This window comes from Pongo pygmaeus, chromosome 1, assembly GCF_028885625.2.
Source record: "Pongo pygmaeus isolate AG05252 chromosome 1, NHGRI_mPonPyg2-v2.0_pri, whole genome shotgun sequence".
Taxonomy (NCBI): Eukaryota; Metazoa; Chordata; class Mammalia; order Primates; family Hominidae; genus Pongo; species Pongo pygmaeus.
Window position 1 is genome coordinate 10,252,772 of NC_072373.2, and position 17,397 is coordinate 10,270,168.

Consider the following 17,397-nt stretch of genomic DNA (forward strand, 5'->3'; position numbering starts at 1 on the left):
GTCTCTGACATATCTAGACAAAGGAGACTATTTAAAACCAATTCATGCTCTTCATTATAGATCCAGATCTAGAGAAGAAAAATAAAATAAAATTTAGATAACGAATTTTAAGAGTGAACAACACTTTGCATATTCTTCCACATATTGATTCTGTAAGGTCTCAAAGCAGAAACAGACCAATGCACTAGACTTACAGGGAAGCAGATTTCAACTTGGTTCATTCCGCTTCAGATAGCTAAGGCAGGAGAAAGTGAAGTGCTATTCTGGGAAGAAACCTAAGCAGTGGCTGAATTTTGTTCATTGAATTTGACTGAATTAACTCTTTTCCAATTTTAAAGTTTAACAATTACATAACTCTCTTAATTCCTGGACTGTATAGGTGACAGAGGAGCCCGACAGCTTCTGGCTGACCCTCTGGAGACAGAAGGGCATACGGCTGCCATTTTCACCGATTCCTCATCGGTGGGGCAGTCAGGAAGTGCACAGGCTGAATCACAGATGATCTTCAGGAACACAACTGGGTGACATGGCAAGTGCAGTGAACAACTCACTCTCCAACATGCGCCATCACTACGCTCAAAAGGAATCTATTCTCTTCTGTTCTCCTATTTACTCATTGCTTCAACTTATAGAACCCAAATGGATGTGTGCAGTGTTCACTAATGTGAAGACCCTCAATCAGAGTCATTGGGAGCTGTGAGAGGATTTTCTGCAACACTGCTATTGGCTTATAGCCTGTGTGGTCAATAAGGGAGCTAGTGGCCACATGCAGCTATTGTATACTTGAAATGTGACTAGTGGCTACAGAATTAGCACAACTATGCATATAAGCATAACTAAGCAATAAGCATAACTAAGTTATCCTTAGAATAGGATAACTCCATCACCCCAACTTATATTTTCTGGAACAAATTTCAGCTCTTATCTCACTGTGACCTACAGCACTGAAATTGTGTCACTGCAATTTTAATACTTCCGCAACATTGCCACCTCTTCTACCCAGAAGATGCACAAAATCCCCTTTTTTTTTTTTTTTTTTTTTTTTGAGACAGAGTCTCACTCTGTCAACAGGCTGGATTGCAGTGGTACAGTCTTTGCTTACTGCAACCTCTGCCTCCCAGGTTCAACCAATTCCCCTGCCTCAGCCTCCTGAGTAGCTGGGATTACAGGCGCGCACCACCACACCCAGCTAATTTTTTTTGTATTTTTAGTACAGATGGGGTTTCACCATGTTGGTCAGGCTGGTCTTGAACTCCTGACCTTGTGATCCGCCCACCTCATCCTCCCAAAGTGCTGGGATTACAGGCATGAGCCTCTGCGCTGGGCCCCAGAAATCCCTTTTAAACTACATTTTCAACACATGTATCACCTGAGATAGTGGGCGTGAACTCTTCTGGTGGAACGTTTGATGAAATTTCACAGTATACATTATTTACCAAAAAGCCCAAGTGGCTTTTTTTTTTTCATTTCTGAGTGACACCAACCCACCACTAAAATAGAAATGAGACACTACAATTTATGAGATTAGACTGCTGTTGCATTATGCTATTTTATCAGACATAAACGAGTTTGAAATTACTGTTCTAAACTGAAGTAAGATATTTGCTGATTTTTAGGCCCGTTTTAATATTATTTAGGAGACATACATAAGCTGAAATTAAATTATGTGAATGGAATGAACTGAAATTCTGTAGTGCTTCCCTTGGCCATTTCTAACTAATTCCTATGGCTCGTAAGTCACAATTCATTCCGTATAATATTAGAAAGTACAAATAATGCTGTAAACAACTAAAATGCTCTATGACAACGAGCAGAGGTAGGAAAAACATACACTTCGGTGCTCGCCATGGCTGACGAAAAGCCCAAGGAAGGAGTCAAGTCGGAGAACAACGATCATATTAAATTGAAGGTGGCGGGGCAGGATGGTTCTGTGGTGCAGTTTAAGATTAAGAGGCATACACCACTTAGTAAACTAATGAAAGCCTATTGTGAACAACAGGGATTGTCAATGAGGCAGATCAGATTCCGATTCGATGGGCAGCCAATCAATGAAACAGACACACCTGTACAGTTGGAAATGGAGGATGAAGATACAATTGATGTGTTCCAACAGCAGACGGGAGGTGTCTACTGAAAAGGGAACCTGCTTCTTTATTCCAGAACTCTGTTCTTTAAAGACCAAGATTCTCAGTTAGAAAACTGCAATTTGGTTCCACCACATCCTGACTACTACCGTATAGTTTTCTCTATTCTTTCATTTCCCCCTTCCCCATTCCTTTATTGTACATAAAGTAGCTGGTATATGTGCACAAGCATATTGCATTTTTTTAAAACTAAACAGCCAATGGTATGTTTTGATTGACATCAAGTGGAGATGGGATGGGGAAAAATACTGATTCTGTGAAAATACCCCCTTTCTCCATTAGTGGCATGCTCATTCAGCTCTTATCTTTATATTCCAGTAAGTTATTTTGCTCTCACTGTTTTAACAAAAAAAAAAAAAAAACAATGACACAAAAATCCTTGCATACCTTGTTCAATTGCAGAATTTTAATGTTTTTCATTTATCATTGTAAAACCAAGGACAATTTTATAACTTTTTTGTACGTAGCTGTTACATGTAGGGCAATCTGTCTTTAAGTAGGGATAAATTACTCTAAAACAAAAAAAAAGAATCCTAGATAGTTTTCCCTTCAAGTCAAGCATCTTGTTGTTTAAATAAACTTCTTGTTTAAAAAAAAAGAAAAGAAAGAAAGAAAAGAAACTCCACTGGTAACTTTCTGAGGAACTGCCAAAACTTCACTTTATACTTTTGTAGGTTGCAAAAAAATAATCTGATGTCCAAGATCACCAGAGGAACAACACCTGTTCCCCCCTCCTATCCAACGGTCTCTCTCCTGAGTGCAGTGACTTACTTGCGGAGGAGGAATAAACACAAAAGAAGAAAAAAGCAAGTCAAAGGACATAAATATGAGTGGGTAGATGTGGCTCCCTGTGACTTCTCTTATGGAGGTGTGCCCTACTTCACAGTCTTTTATACACAGACAGAAGATAGTCACCATTTTGGACTTTCTCTTTGTTCTGCTTTTTTGGTTTTGATTTTTACTTTTTCTTCCTTTCTTACTTCTTTGTACTGACTCATATTTCTCCACAATACAAATGTAATAAATTAACTAGATGCAACAAGAAACAGACTTAACAGGGCTGAAAGCAAATTAATGGCATGGAAGAAAGTATGATCTGAAGCCAGATGAGGTGGCTTAGGCCTGTAATCCCTGAGTAATCTCAAAAAAAAAAAAAAAGAAAGAAAAAGAAAAGAAAGTTTGTGATCTGAGAGACCAAAACACAAAATAGACACCACTTTATCGACTAAGTTGCACTCAAAGCTTCAGGAAATGAAGTCACCTATGGGCAGAGGGTTCAGGGCCTGGCTGGCATGGCAAATGTCTAAATTCCTCTGGCTAAACTCCCTAACAATAGGAGCTATCAATTCTGATTTACAACCCAGACCACTGCAACTCTGATTGGACAGAGGACGGGCCTCACAAACATCCTTTTCTGATAAGCTACTGTAGGCCTTTGGCCAGTTTCAGCAGCTTGTAGAGGATTTGCACAAACTGTGTATCCTGTAGTTCACTTTTTGTTGTAAAGAGCCAATTCCATCTCGATTTAATGCTAAAACTCAGTCTCAAAGTAAATGTGGGATGTATGTGACATACGTGTTTTCCCAATTCCCTTATAAATATGTATAACATTTCCCTCAAACCTGCTGAATATGATATGGTTTGGTGATATGCTTTGGCTGTGTCCCCACCCAAATCTCATCTTGAATTGTAGTTCCTATAATCCCCACGTGTGGTGGGAGGGACCTGGTGGGAGGTAATTGAATCATGAGGGTTGTCATCTCCATGCTGTTCTGGTGATAGTGAGTGAGTTCTCACCAGATCTGATGGTTTTATAGGGGGCTTTCCCCTCATTGCTCAGCACTTCTCCTTGCTGCCGCCATGTGAAGAAGGACGTGTTTGCTTCCCCTTCTCCCATGATTGTAAGTTTCCTGAGGCCTCCCTAGCCCTGTGGAACTGTGAGGCAATTAAACTTCTTTACTTTATAAATTGCCCAGTCTCGGGTATTTCTTCATAGCAGCATGAGAATAGACTAATACAATATGTATGATACTGGCCTTTTGAGACTTGACTCTCAAGCTATCCTTCTCCTCTTCTAAGAGAGTGAACCTTCCAGCCACATCAGAGCCATAAGCCAAAAAAGAAAAAGAATTCTAAGCAATAATAATAAAGAGGTCAGCAAAAGGGAGTAGTGGGAGAGAGTGCAACAGGATGAAGTCCTCACAGACATTCTTGGAATTGGATATCTGCAGCAGTCTATCAAAGAGAAAGTTTTACCATGTGCCAGTATATCAATGGATGCTTTAAAAGTGGAAATATGTGGTTAAAACTGAAAGAAACCAAAATATTCTTCTGTAATATACTAGGGATTGTGGAGCTGAAGAAGATTAAAGGGCAGGGGACACTCTACCCTTCCCTCCGCTTGCCTGATGGCAGGACGGCAATTTACAAAGATAAAAGGTCTTCCTGCCTCCTCTCTGCCTTTCCCACCTAAAGACAGGATTTGCAGGGTTTGCTTATAAGCTCATAGACAAAAGTGCCAGAGACTTTTCTCTTCCCATAGATTTACCTTCCGACATTTTCCCACCTTTTGGAAACCTAAAGATGCTCTCTTGTCACTATAGGATTCATGAGTCTTTGTTAAAATACTATTTAAGCAAGGCCCCTAAGCCACTGCCTTGAGAAAGAAATCCACTTGAACTGAGAAGCCTTTCCTGCATGATGGGTACAGCAATGACTCAATAAACTTTTTTTTTTTTGACATGGAGTCTTGCTCTGTTGCCCAGTCTGGAGTGCAGAGGCACGATCTTGGCTCACTGCAACCTCTGCCTCCCAGGTCCAAGTGATTCTCCTGCCTCAGCCTCTTGAGTAGCTGGGATTACAGGCGCCTGCCACCACACCTGGCTACTTTCTGTATTTTTAGTAGAGATGGGGTTTCACCATGTTGTCCAGTCTGGTCTCAAACTCCTGACCTCAGGTGATTCACCCATCTCAGCCTCCCAAATTGCTAGGATTACAGGCATGAGCCACAGTGCCCAGCCAAACTTCTGCTGACTTTTACTTTTAGGAGGCTATTTCACCTAAGAACCTATGAGGGAAAGAAAATAAAATATATTTTCTCCCCTAGAAAACACAGAATCACTCTTAGAGTTGTGTGTATGTGGCTGTGTGTGTATGTCTGTGTGTGTGCTGTGAAATGTGACCATTTAGTAGCTTTTATAACCGTAATCATTTTTCTTAATGTTAAATGACTCTTTTGGGAATTAATATCTCTAGTAGTAAAAAAAAGATTCTTTAATTTCACAAATATGTCATTTTCTGTTAACTTTTTAAGTAAAATAAAATTTAGTAATTTCTATTTTAAGAAGCATGTGTGAATACTCTCCCTTTCATCTCTGTATTACTCTAGCCACCTATCTATATCTTTAAAGAATAAATAAATAAAAATAAAAAACAGGGTCTCACACTCTTGCTCAGGCTGGAGTGCAGTGGTGCGATCAAGGCTCACTGCAGGTGTGACTTCCCGGGCTCAAGTGATCCTCCCACCTCAGCATCCCAGGCAGCTGGGACTACAGGTGCGTGCCACCATGCTCAGCTAATTTTTGCATTTTTTGTAGAGATGGTGTCTCATTATGTTACCCAGGCTGGTCTTGAACTCCTGGGCTCAAGCGATCCGGAAACCTTGGCCTCCCAGAGTGCTGGGATTATAGGCATAAGCCACCACTAGGTCTACTTTAAAAGAAATGCTTAACGGAGTTTTTCAAGTAAAAATGAAAGAAAGCAGCTGGGTGTGGTGGCTCATGCCTGTAATCCCAGCATTTTGGGAGGCTGAGGAGGGTGGATCACTTGAGGTCAGGAGGTCAAGACCAGCCAGGCCAACATGGCAAAAACCCACGCCTTCTAAAAATACAAAAAATTAGCCAGGTGTGGTGGCGGGAGCCTGTAATCCCAACTACTCAGGGGGCTGAGGCAGGAGAATCAATTAAACCATGTGGCGGAGGTTGCAGTGAGCCCAGATCACACCACTGCCCTCCAGCCTGGGCGACAGAGCAACACTCTGTCTCAAAAAGAAAAAAAAAAGAATGCTAATTAATCACATGAAAGCATAAGAAAATATATAATATTCAGCAGTAAAGGTGCATATGCTTGGGAGGCTGAGGCCGGAGAATTGCTTGAACCCAGGAAGTGGAGGTTTCAGTGAGCTGAGATCGCACCACTGCACTCCAGCCCACCAAACTGCATCTCAAAAAAAAAAAAAAAAACACTTGAGGCCTGGCCTCCTGCTCCCCTCCCATCCCCCCTTCTGTGGGTCCAAGCTGCCTTGGCTGAGGAGGGGGCTGAGGAGGTGTGAGCCCCTGCCAGGAACTCCCTGCCCAGACCACGTACTTGGCCCACAGGCCCCTGATGTCTGCATCCAGCTAGGCTTCCAGTGGCGTCAGCATGTTTGTGTGGAGGAACGTGGAACCTTGCTCTGTGGCTGTGTTCTCCTGGTACTCTGTCCCCTTCCTGAGCCCTCCCTGCAGCCACGTGAGTCCCAGCAACCTGCCAGTCACTCAGTGGCCTCCAACAAGAGCAAAGAACCTGCCAAGTCAGCAGCTGTTGCTCCCGAGTGTCCACCAGGCGGGACAGGGAGTGCTGACCCTGGGCGGCCCCCCGGAGCCACCTGCCCTGAAAGCCCAGGGCCCAGAACCCCACACACTTTGGGGGTGGTGGAACCTGGTAAAAGCCCACCTCCCACCATGGAGGAGGAGCCCTGGGCCCCTCAAGGGAGTCCCTGCTGGACAGTGAGACAGAGAATGACCACGATGATGCTTTCCTCTCCGTCATGTCTCCTGACACTCAGTTGCCTCTACCACTCAGATGATGTCAGGCCCAGTCCCTCAGCGCCCTGCGCAAGGAACAGAACTCATCTTCTGAGAAGGATGGACGCAGCCCCAACAAATGGGACAAGGACCACATCCGGTGGCCCATGAGTGGCGGTCATGATCTTCAGCAACGGGCACCAGGCCCTGGCAGGGCGCACCAGGGTCACCCCAACCAGGATAACTGGACCATCAGCCAGATCCTGAGCGAGCGGTGGTACACCCTGGGGCCCAATGAGACGCAGAAGTACCACGACCTGGCCTTCCAGGTGAAGGTGGCCCACTTGCAACAAGGACCGAAAGAAGTCCAGCTCAGAGGCCAAGCCCACAAGCCAGGGGCTAGCAGGAGCGTACAAGGGCTCATGGGAGTGGAGCATATCAGAGACGGGCACTGCCGCTGCCCCTGGGGTGTCCTCTGAACTCCTGTCAGTTGCAGCCCAGACACTCCAGAGTTCAGATACCAAGGAGAGCTGTGGGGCAGAACGGCTGCACACAGTCAGGGAACCTGGCTCAGCCTGGCCCAAGCCTTCTCCCACAGGGGGTTACACAGCCTGGACAGCAGGGAAATGGACCATCAGGCACTACAGGAACTGACACAGGTGGTGTCTGGCACTGCATCTTACTCTGCCCCAAAGCCTTCTACTCAATATGGAGCTCCAGGCCACTTTGCAGCCCCTGGTGAGGGAGGTGATAAGTGGGCAGCCCTGCTGCTGCCCACCTGAGCTGCTCATTCCCAGCACATGGCCAGTGAGGACATAGCGAGTGACGAGGAGCACATGGTCATCCATGAGGAGGAGGGGGTGATGATGTCATTGCTGATGATGGCTTTAGCACCACTGACACTGATCTCAAGTTCAAGGAGTGGGTGAACGACTGAGAGTGGGGACGGCTCTGGGGAGGAGCCAGAGGGCAACAAGGGCTTTGGTGGGAAGGTATTTGCACCTGTCATTCCTTCCTCCTTTACTCCTGCTGCCCCTTGCTGGATCCTGAGCCCCCAGGGTCCCCTGATCCACCTGCAGTTTTTGGCAAAGTCTATGGTCCCACCCCGTCCTCCTCCTACACACACTCGGATGCTTCCTCCTCAACCTTGGCACCCACCTCCTTCTTACTGGGCCCAGGAGCCTTCAAAGCCCAGGAGTCTGGTCAGGGCAGCAGAGCGGGCCCCCTATGGCCCCTACCCCTGGGGATGGGGGCCCAGGCACGCCTTCCAAGGTGACCTGTTTCTTCCCAATGGATCCTGCCACCTTCTGGTGCAAGAGACCTGAAAGTGTGGGCAACCTGGAGCTACCAGGCCCCTTAGTCATCGCGGTCCCTCCCAACACTAAGGCTTTCCTAGGCAGGAGCTGGGCTGAGCTACCCAGGGGGCAGAGCCTGAAGGGGAGAAACTGACTGGGCTTTGGGGGTCGGGGCAGAGGGAACCCCACGGACATGGATCCCGCACTGGAGGACCCCACCATGCCCAAATGCAAGATGAGAAGATGCTCCAGCTGCAGCCCAAAGCCCAACATCCCCAAGTGTGCCATGTGTAATGGGGACAGCTTCCCCTTTGCCTGTACAGGTGGAGAAGCCGAGGACGGGCTCAGGGAACCGGAGACCAAGAAGGCGCTGTCCTCTTCACTGCATGCACCCTGGACCAGTGCCGGCCCTGATGATGCAGCTCTTCCAGGCCCACTGCTTCTTCCTGTCCACTAGGCCACAGCCGCCCTCCAGGCCCACTATGCACGCATCTTCCCCTCCAAGGTTTGTTCTGCCCCTGCCCTGACTCCCAGCGCTGCGGGGGTCCTGACCCCACCTCACCTGGCTCAGACTCTGACGCTGCCCTGGCTGCCCCACCACTGCATCTGCCCGAGAGTCACGTGAGGCTGAGAGTAGGGGCAGGGGCAGCAGTGGTGCCAGTTGGGGGGTGGTCCAGTGGGAGGAGCCTCAGCCTCGCGGGCTGCTCCGTGAGACTGATGACTGCGTGATCTTCTGGGCACCTCACGGATCTTCAACTGCAGGTGAAACGGATGCTGGTGGTGGGTGCAGGGCCGCTGGGGAGGCGCTGCATGGGTCCCAGAGGCTGGACTGGGGCAGGTGCCAACTGAAGCTGCTGGGGCAGCATGGGCAGGATGTTCTGCACACAAACCTTGGAGAAGATGATGTGTGCATAGGGGGTCCACTGCTGCTGCCCCTGCCCTGACTTCCAGCCCTGCCTGACCCCACCTCACCCTGCTCAGGTTCTGGCACAACCCTGGCTGCCCTGCCACTGCCTCTGCCCCAGAGTTGGGGCCTCGACAGCCTGGCTGTAAGGGGACACCCCAGCCCTGCCTCAACACCTGGGTCCCTCCATAACTACCACAGGCAGGTGGGCGACCCCAAAGAAGATCCCAGGACTCACAGTACCCCCTGAGAACATGGACAGTATGTGGGGATAGCAATGGAGGGCAGGATGGTTATCTTCTCCCGGGTAAAGCCATTTAATCCTTTCAGTTTGGGATGGAATAAGTCCTGCTTCTCTTTATATTTTATTTTATTTTATTTTATTTTTGAGATGGAGTCTTGCTCTGTCGCCCAGGCTGGAGTGCAGTGGTGCGATCTTGGCTCACTGCAACCTCTTCCTGCCGGATTCACGCCATTCTCCTGCCTCAGCCTTCCGGGTAGCTGGGATTACAGGTGCACGCTACCACGTCTGGCTAATTTTTGTATTTTTAGTACAGACGGGGCTTCACCATCTTGGCCAGGCTGATTTTGATCTCCTGACATCGTGATCCACCTGTCTCCACCTCCCAAAGTGCTGGGATTACAGGCGTGAGCCACCACGCCTGGCCAAGGCCTGCTCCTCTTATATATACCCCCTACCCCTGCAGCTGTGCCGGGGGAAAGCTGGACAGTTTCCCTCCTCTGAGCCCCTGTACATACCATGAAGTGTGGGACCTTCAGAGCTTTTCACTTTTTGGAAAATAGCTCCTGCTGGGGCTACAAGATGGAGTGTGAAGAGGGCCTTGGGCCACAGGGAGGCACCTGTGGAATAGGGGGAGTTCATGCACCCCTTCTTTCCTCAGAGGGGCTGGACTCAGGTGAGTATGGGGTTGGGGGCTCCTGCACTTCGACACAGGCAGTGGGAGGGTTTTCTCCCCATTCCCTCCGCACTCCCAACTTGAGTTGTACTTTTTAAGAAAGTGATTCACCCTGCCTTTGCCCCCTTCCCCAGAACAGAACACGTTGATCATGGTCGATATTTCTTATTGTGCCAAAAAGTTGCCATGACCGTCATCAAACCTGTTTAACACCAAATAATAAGGAAAATAAAATAAAAAATTCGGGCTTGGTGCAGAAACTCACTCCAAATAAATTACCTACCAAAATATTTATATAATGGTGGAAATATTCCAAAATTCCATATTTTGGGATTTATACACAAAAGATAAAACAATTAGAGGCCAAGAGGCTGCCGGAAGGGAAAAACGGGGCCTGGAAAGGCCGTTGTGAGGAATGAGCTGGGCCTAAAGAGGCCACTGGCAGGCGGGAGCTGGGCCTGCCAAAGCGGCTGAAAGGCAGGAGCATTGGACTGGGGAGGCCGCGGTGAAGCGAGAGCTAGCTGGGCATGGAGAGTCCGCTGTGAGGCCGAGGCCGGGCCCGTGCAGGCCTTCGGGAGGCAGGAGGCTGGGCCTGCAAAGGCCAACTGGAAGTTGAGTTCTGGGACTGAAGGGGCCGCCGGAAGTCAAAAGCAGGGCCTGGGAAGGCCGCCGAGAGCCATGAGCTGGGCTAGGCTGAAAGAGGCCACTGGGAGGCAGGAGGAGCTGGGCCTGGAGAGGCTGACTCAAGGAAGTTTTGCACCTGGAGAGGCCGCCGAGAGGATGGAGCTGGGCCCAGGGAGGCTGACTTGCAGCTCTTCCAGGCCCACTTCCAGGCCAACTTGAGGACCACTTGGGCCTGCAGAGGCCGCCGGGAGGCTGGAGTTGGCCCTGGAGAGACCGACTCAAGGGCAGTCTTGGCCTGCAGAGGCCGCCAGGAGGAAGAGCTGGGCCTGGAGAGGCCGACTGGAAGAAGACCAGGGCCTGGAGCGGATGCAAAGGAGCAAACGCTAGGCCTCCAAACGCCGCCGTGACATCCCAGCTTGGCCTCCGGGAGACAGGAGCTGGGCCTTCGGAGGCCACCCAGAGGCAGGAGCCTGACCCGAAGAGGCCACGGCGCCAGGCAAGAGGTGGGCCTGGAGGGCCCACTGTGAGGTAGAGGCCGGGCCTCTAGAGGCCGACAGGAGGCAGGAGCTGGCCCCGGAGGGGTCCTCGTTGAGGACGCATTGTGCCTGGAGAGGCCACCGGGAGGCCGGAGCTGGCCCTGGAGAGGCCGACTTCAAGACGATTTGGGCCTGCAGAGGCCGCCAGGAGGCCCAAGCTGGGCCTAGAGGAGCCCACCAACTGGAGGCCATTTGGGGCCTGGAGACACCATCGCGGGGCAGGAGCTGAGCCTGGAGAGGCCACTGTAAGGCCTGAGCTGGGCCTGGGGAGCTTGGCTTCAGGAAGTTGTGGGCCTTCCAGGGCCACCGGGAACTGGGCAGGAGCTGAGTCCAAAGAGGTTGTTGGGAGGCCGGAGTCGGGCCTGGAGATGCAGCCGAGAGGAAGAACTGGGCCCGGAGAGGATGCCGGGAGGCTGCAAGTGGGTCTGGAGAGGCCAACTTGAGGAGGCCCAGCCTCTGCCTCCCGCATGGCAGCCTCTGCAGTCCCAGCCTCTGCCTCCTGCATGGCGGCCTCTACAGGCCCAGCTGTTCCTCCTGGCTGCATCTCCCGGCCCAGCTCCTGCCTCCCAGCAAGCAAGCTCTTTTGGCTCAGCTCCCGTGGGCGTTTGTAGGCCCCAAAGTTTCTGTAGCCAAGCTCTTGAGGCCCACGTCCTGCCTCCCGGTGGCCTGTACAGGCCCAGCTCTGACTGGAGAAGAGCCACTGCAGGCCCCGCTGTTGCCTCCCAGGGGCCTCTCCAGGCCCAGCTCTCGCCCCACGGCAGCCTCCCGGGACCAAGTCCCTGCCTGCCTCCCAGCAGCCCGCATGCGGCCCAGCTCCTCCCTCACGGTGGCCTGTTCAGGCCCAACTCATGCCTCTGGCACCCTGCCCAGAGGCGTGAGCCCCTGCCTCACACTGGCCTCTCTCACGCTGAGAGAGGTCCTCTGTCACGCTGGCCTGTTGAGGCCCAGCTCATGACTCTGGTGGCCTCTCTGGGCCCAGCCCCTGCCTCACGGAGGCCCTCTGGAGGCCAAGCTCATGCGTCACGGCGGCCTCTCCCGGCCTGGCGTTTGCTTCTTTGCATGCGCTCCAGGCCCTGCACTTCCTCCAGTCGGCCTCTCCAGGCCCAGCTCTTCCTCCCAGCGGCCTCTACAGGCCCAAGTCATCCTCAAGTCGGCCACCCTGGGCCTGCAGAGGCCACCGGGAGGCAGGAGCTGGCCCTGGACCGGCCGACTTGATGACAGTCTGGGCCTGCAGAGGCCGCCGGGAGGAAGAGCTGGGCCTGGAGAGACCAACTGGAGGAAGTGCGGGGCCTGGAGCGCATGCAAAGAAGCAAACACCAGGCCGGGAGAGGCCGCCGTGAAGCATGAGCTTGGCCTCCGGAGGGCCTCCGCGAGGCAGGAGCTGGGCCTGCCGAGGCCGCCCCAAGGCGGGAGCCTGGCCTGAGGAGGCCACGGCGAGGCAACAGGTGGGCCTGGAGGGCCCACTCTTGAGGTAGAGGCTGGGCCTCTAGAGGCCGCCAGCCAACAGGCAGGGGCTGGGCCTGGAGAGGCCACCAGACTCATGAGCTGGGCCTCAACAGGCCAGCGTGAGGGAGGACCTCTCTCACGCTGACAGAGGTCCTCTGACAGGTCCTGTCTCACGCTGAGAGAGGTCCTCTCTCACGCTGAGAGAAGTCCTAGCATGAGAGAGGACTTCTCCCAGCATGAGAGAGGCCAGTGTGAGGCAGGGGCTCACACCTCTGGGCAAGGTGCCAGAGGCATGAGTTGGGCCTCAACAGGCCAGTGTGAGGGAGGACCTCTCAGGAATGCTGAAGTTTGAGCCTGGGAGGTCAAGGCTGCAGTGAGGCATGATTATGCCACTACAGTCCAGCCTGGTGACAGAGCAAGACCCTGTCTCAAAGAACAAAACAACAACCATTTACAGACAGAAAAGAAATAGAGTTAATAAGCTAAGGAAAGATGTTGAAATGCGACAAGTAAACTAATATGAGGTCTTCTATCTATTTAAAATAATCAAACAAAAAATGACTTACTAAATTATAATACCCTGTGCTGGCAAAGGTGCAGTGAAATGGGCACTTTCTTATACTATGAGGGGTGTTTAAATTGTGTATAAGCCTTCCAGGGTAAAGCTTGTCAATTTTTTAAAATAATAGAGACACGGTCTCACCATACTAACCCTAACTGCCTCCTCCAACTCTTGGCCTCAAGCAATCCTCCTGTGTTAGCCTCCCAAAGTGCTAAGATTATAGCTGGGAGGCACCCAAAACCTTGTCAATTTACATCAAGAGTAATGAGAATGTCCATTCACCATGACTCACAGTAATCTTACTTCTGGGGAGACAATTCAGTCTAAACAAAAGGTCATCTGTACAAACACAGTAAAAATCTGGGAGTAACTGAAGACAGAGTTGGTAAGTGAAAAAATAAACAGTTATAAGAAATTAAACTATGGTATTAATAGGCACCTGGTAAAAGGTCAGTTGATGTTAGCTGCTACTTTTTTGTTGTTTTGAGACAGGGTCTCACTCTGTCACCCAGGCTGGAGTGCAGAGGCCTGATCATGACTCACTGCAGTCTCAGCCTCCCTGGGCTCAAGAGATCCTCCCACCTCAGCCTCCCAAGTAGCTGGGGCTACAGGAACATGCCACCACACTAGGCTAATTCATGTATTTTTCTGTAGGGATGGTGAATCCCTTTGTTTCCAAGGCCTATCGCAAACTCTTGGCCTCAAGCCATCCTCCTGCCTCAGCCTCCCAAAGTGTTGTGATTACCAGTGTGAGCCACCACACCTGGCCAGCTGCTAGTTTTATCAATATTATTATTCCACTCGATTAAAAATTATTATTTTCAAGGCTATGCAACCGTATGTATCCTATAGCATAATTGTAAAAACATATACAGTCGTCCCCCAGTATACAGAATTAATTCCAGCCCCCCATCTCTGCATATACCAAAATCCATGCTTACTCATGTTTCACTGTCACCCCTCTGGAATCCACGTATAGGAAAATTCCAAATATTAGTTGGGCATAGTGGCAAGCACCTATAGTCTCAGCCACGTGGGAGGTTGAGATGGGAGGATCGCTTCAGCCTGGAAGGTTGAGGCTGCAGTCAGCTGTGATAGCACTACTACACTCCAGCCTTGGACAACAGAGGGAGACCCTGTCTCAGAAAAAAAAACAAAATAAAACAGGTTAGAAATTGTAATGAGGTCTGTTGGGCAAAATTCCATATAAGCAAAGTATAAATTAATAAAGCAAATGGTGATAAATTAGTACGATTGACTTTCTGGAGTTTCTGACAATAAAAGTAAGAAAAATGCAAAACACAAAGACAGAAGGTAAAAGGAGAAATTAGGAAAGCATTCTACATGTTTAACAGGAAGACACTGGCCATGTTCGTGCAGGAGCAGTATGTCATGATATGACATACCTTGGAGAGAAGTTAACAGATGAGGAAGTTGATAAAAATCATCAGAGAAGCAAAATACTGGTAGCGACACTCAAGTAAACCACGAAATTTCCATAACTTATGTCAGCAAAATGGGAATATTGTATGGTGTGTGTTGAAGTTCCTATACAACATTGTTTATCTGCCTTTTGTTTGTTTGAAGGAATGTATATACTAAAAGTTCTTGCTGTCAAAAGAATATGTGTGAATAAGTCATTTTAACTTATTCTTCTGTTTTTCTTTTATCTTCCTGCCATCATCCCACAGCCTTACTTTAGAAATGTTTTTTTTCAGAAAATTGAACAAGTGCTCCTTGTGGTGACACATACCTCTAGGACAGGAGGCAGGGGTGGAAGGGTCACTTGAGGCCATGAGTTTGACACCAGCCTGGCCAACAAAGTGAGACCCCATGTCTACAAAACAATTTAAAAATTAGCCAAGTATTGTCATGTATACCTACAGTCCCAGCTACTCAGGAGGCTCATGTAGGAGGATCCTTAGCCCAGGAGTTCAAGGCTGCAGCGAGCTGTGATAGCACTACTGTACTCAAGCCTGGGTGACAGGGTGAGACCCCATCTCCTAAAATAAAAAACAAAGAAAAAAATAGTTCAAGTAGCAAGTAGTATGTGGCTTACTCTGAATATTTCTAAACTAGAAATTCTCAGTCTTTTGGGGTCTAACATCCTTTTACATTTTTTAACTTTATTGAAGATCTCTAAGACTATTTCTTTCTGTAGATAATTATATTAAAACTAGAAAATAAGACACAAGTTTTTGAATATTATCCATTACATATTAGAGCCATTACATGTTGATATAATACTTTTTTTTTTCTTTGAGACAAAGTCTTGTTCTTTTGCCCAGGCTGGAGTGAAGCGGTGCAATCTCAGCTCATTGCAACCTCCGCCCCGCAGGTTCAAGCGATTCTTCTACCTCAGCCTCCCAGGTAGCTGGGATTACAGGGGCCCACTACCATGTGCAGCTAATTATTGTATTTTCCTAGTAGAGAAGGAGTTTCGCCATGTTGGCAAGGCTGGTCTTGAACTCTTTACCTCAGGTGATCCACCCGCCTGGGTCTCCCTAAGTGCTGGGATTACAGGTGTGAGCCACCGCGCCCACCCCGATTAATATATGTTTTAAAACACTGATTAGTCAGGCAACAACACCGGGCAGGGGTCTCCTCATTCCCAGCGATGCAAACCCCACTGCACGGCTGAGGGGTTGCAAGGGCTGCAGAGCCAAAAGGCTCTGACTTGAGATTTCATTATTTTACTTGTATTTTTATTTGTATTGTGAGACAGGTCCTGCTCTGTCACCCAGACTGGAGTGCAGCTGTGCACTTACAGCTCACTGCAGCCTCGACCTCCTGGGCTCAAGCCATCTTCCTGCCTCAGCTCCCCAGTAGCTGGTAGTACAGTTGAGTGCCACCATGCCTGGTTATTTTTTTAATTTTTTTGTAGAGTGAGGGGTCTTGCTATGTTGACCAAACTGGCCTCAAACTCCTGACCTCAAGAGATCTGCCCACTTCAGCCTCCTGAGTAGCTGAAACTACAAGTACACATCACCATGCCTAGCTACATTTATTTAATTTTGAAAAATATTTTTGTAAAGAGCAGATCTTGCTGTGTTGTCCAGGCTGGTCTTGAACACCTGCCCTTAAAAGATACTCCCACCTCTGCTTACCAAACAGCTGGGACTACAGGCATGAGCCACTGCAATAAGCCTGAAGAGATTTCTTTAATCTAGCATCCCATACTTGGTAGGATTGGGAAAGGCAGTAGCGGTTTTTAAAATTACTTCATAATTTCAGTAACAATCAAACTCAACCTTGACCCCTGCCTTCTCTCACACCCCATATCCAGTCTGTCAGGAAATCCTGTTGACTGTCTTCGACATGTACTAAAGATCCCCACCCAGCAACTCCCTGGCCTCCTCCCTTACCTCTCCCCTCTGACCATCTCTCAACACCACATGACCTGGTCAGGACCACCATCATCTCCCGCCTGGATGTTGCCAAAGCTTGGCCCCCATGCTACTACCCACATCTTCCCATAGTCTTTCTCAACTCAGCAGCCAGAGAATGCTTTTAAATCAGGAGGCAGATCACATCGCCTCTCTGCTCAGAACCCTCCCGCAGTTCCCATCTGAGTCAGAGTAAAAGCCAAAGCCCCAGCAATAACCTCCCGGGGCTTATGTGATCTGTACTGATCCCCACCCAGCAACTCCCTGGCCCCCTCCCCTAATTCTCTCCCTCTCTCCGTCTGCTCCATGGGCCTCCTTCCAGAGCCTCAGACACACCTCAGACACTTTATTCTATTGTTTCTGCCTACAGGCCTCTTCCCTCAGCACCTTGGCCAGCTCCTTCCCCTCCTTCAAGTCTTTACTCAATTTTCACTTAGGAGGCCACCCCTGACCATTCTATTTAACATTGCTGTCTGTCCCCATGCCCACCATGCTCATTTCTTCTTTCTTTACTTTCTTCTTTCTTTTTTTCAAGATCTCACTGTCACCAAGGCTGGAGTGCAGTGGCGCAATCACAGCTCACTGCAACCTCAAATTTCCAGGCTCAAGCGATCCTCCCACCTCAGCCTCCCGAGTAGCTGGGACTCCAGGTTCATGCCATCATGCCTGGCTAAATTTTTTAGTATTTTATTTTATTTTATTCTGTGACAGAGTTTCACTCTTCTTGCCCAGGCTGTAGTGTAATGGTGCGATCCCGGCTTACTGCAACCTCCACCTCCCAGATTCAAGTGATTCTCCTGCC

General features: G+C 49.4%; 1 protein-coding gene and 2 pseudogenes across 1 annotated transcript; 2 read left to right on the forward strand and 1 right to left on the reverse strand.

Moving 5' to 3' along the window:
* The first annotated feature begins 1,846 nt into the window (after window positions 1–1,846).
* LOC129044942 (small ubiquitin-related modifier 2-like) lies at window positions 1,847–2,509 on the forward strand. The gene has a single exon (XM_054503214.2). It carries the CDS (start codon window positions 1,847–1,849, stop codon window positions 2,132–2,134), a length of 288 nt encoding a protein of 95 aa, XP_054359189.1. The 3' UTR covers window positions 2,135–2,509.
* A 1,825-nt stretch (window positions 2,510–4,334) lies between these two features.
* LOC129016988 (protein capicua homolog) lies at window positions 4,335–8,374 on the forward strand (annotated as a pseudogene).
* A 2,047-nt stretch (window positions 8,375–10,421) lies between these two features.
* Window positions 10,422–11,393, reverse strand: LOC129016997 (putative uncharacterized protein FLJ44672; annotated as a pseudogene).
* Between the last annotated feature and the right edge of the window lie 6,004 nt (window positions 11,394–17,397).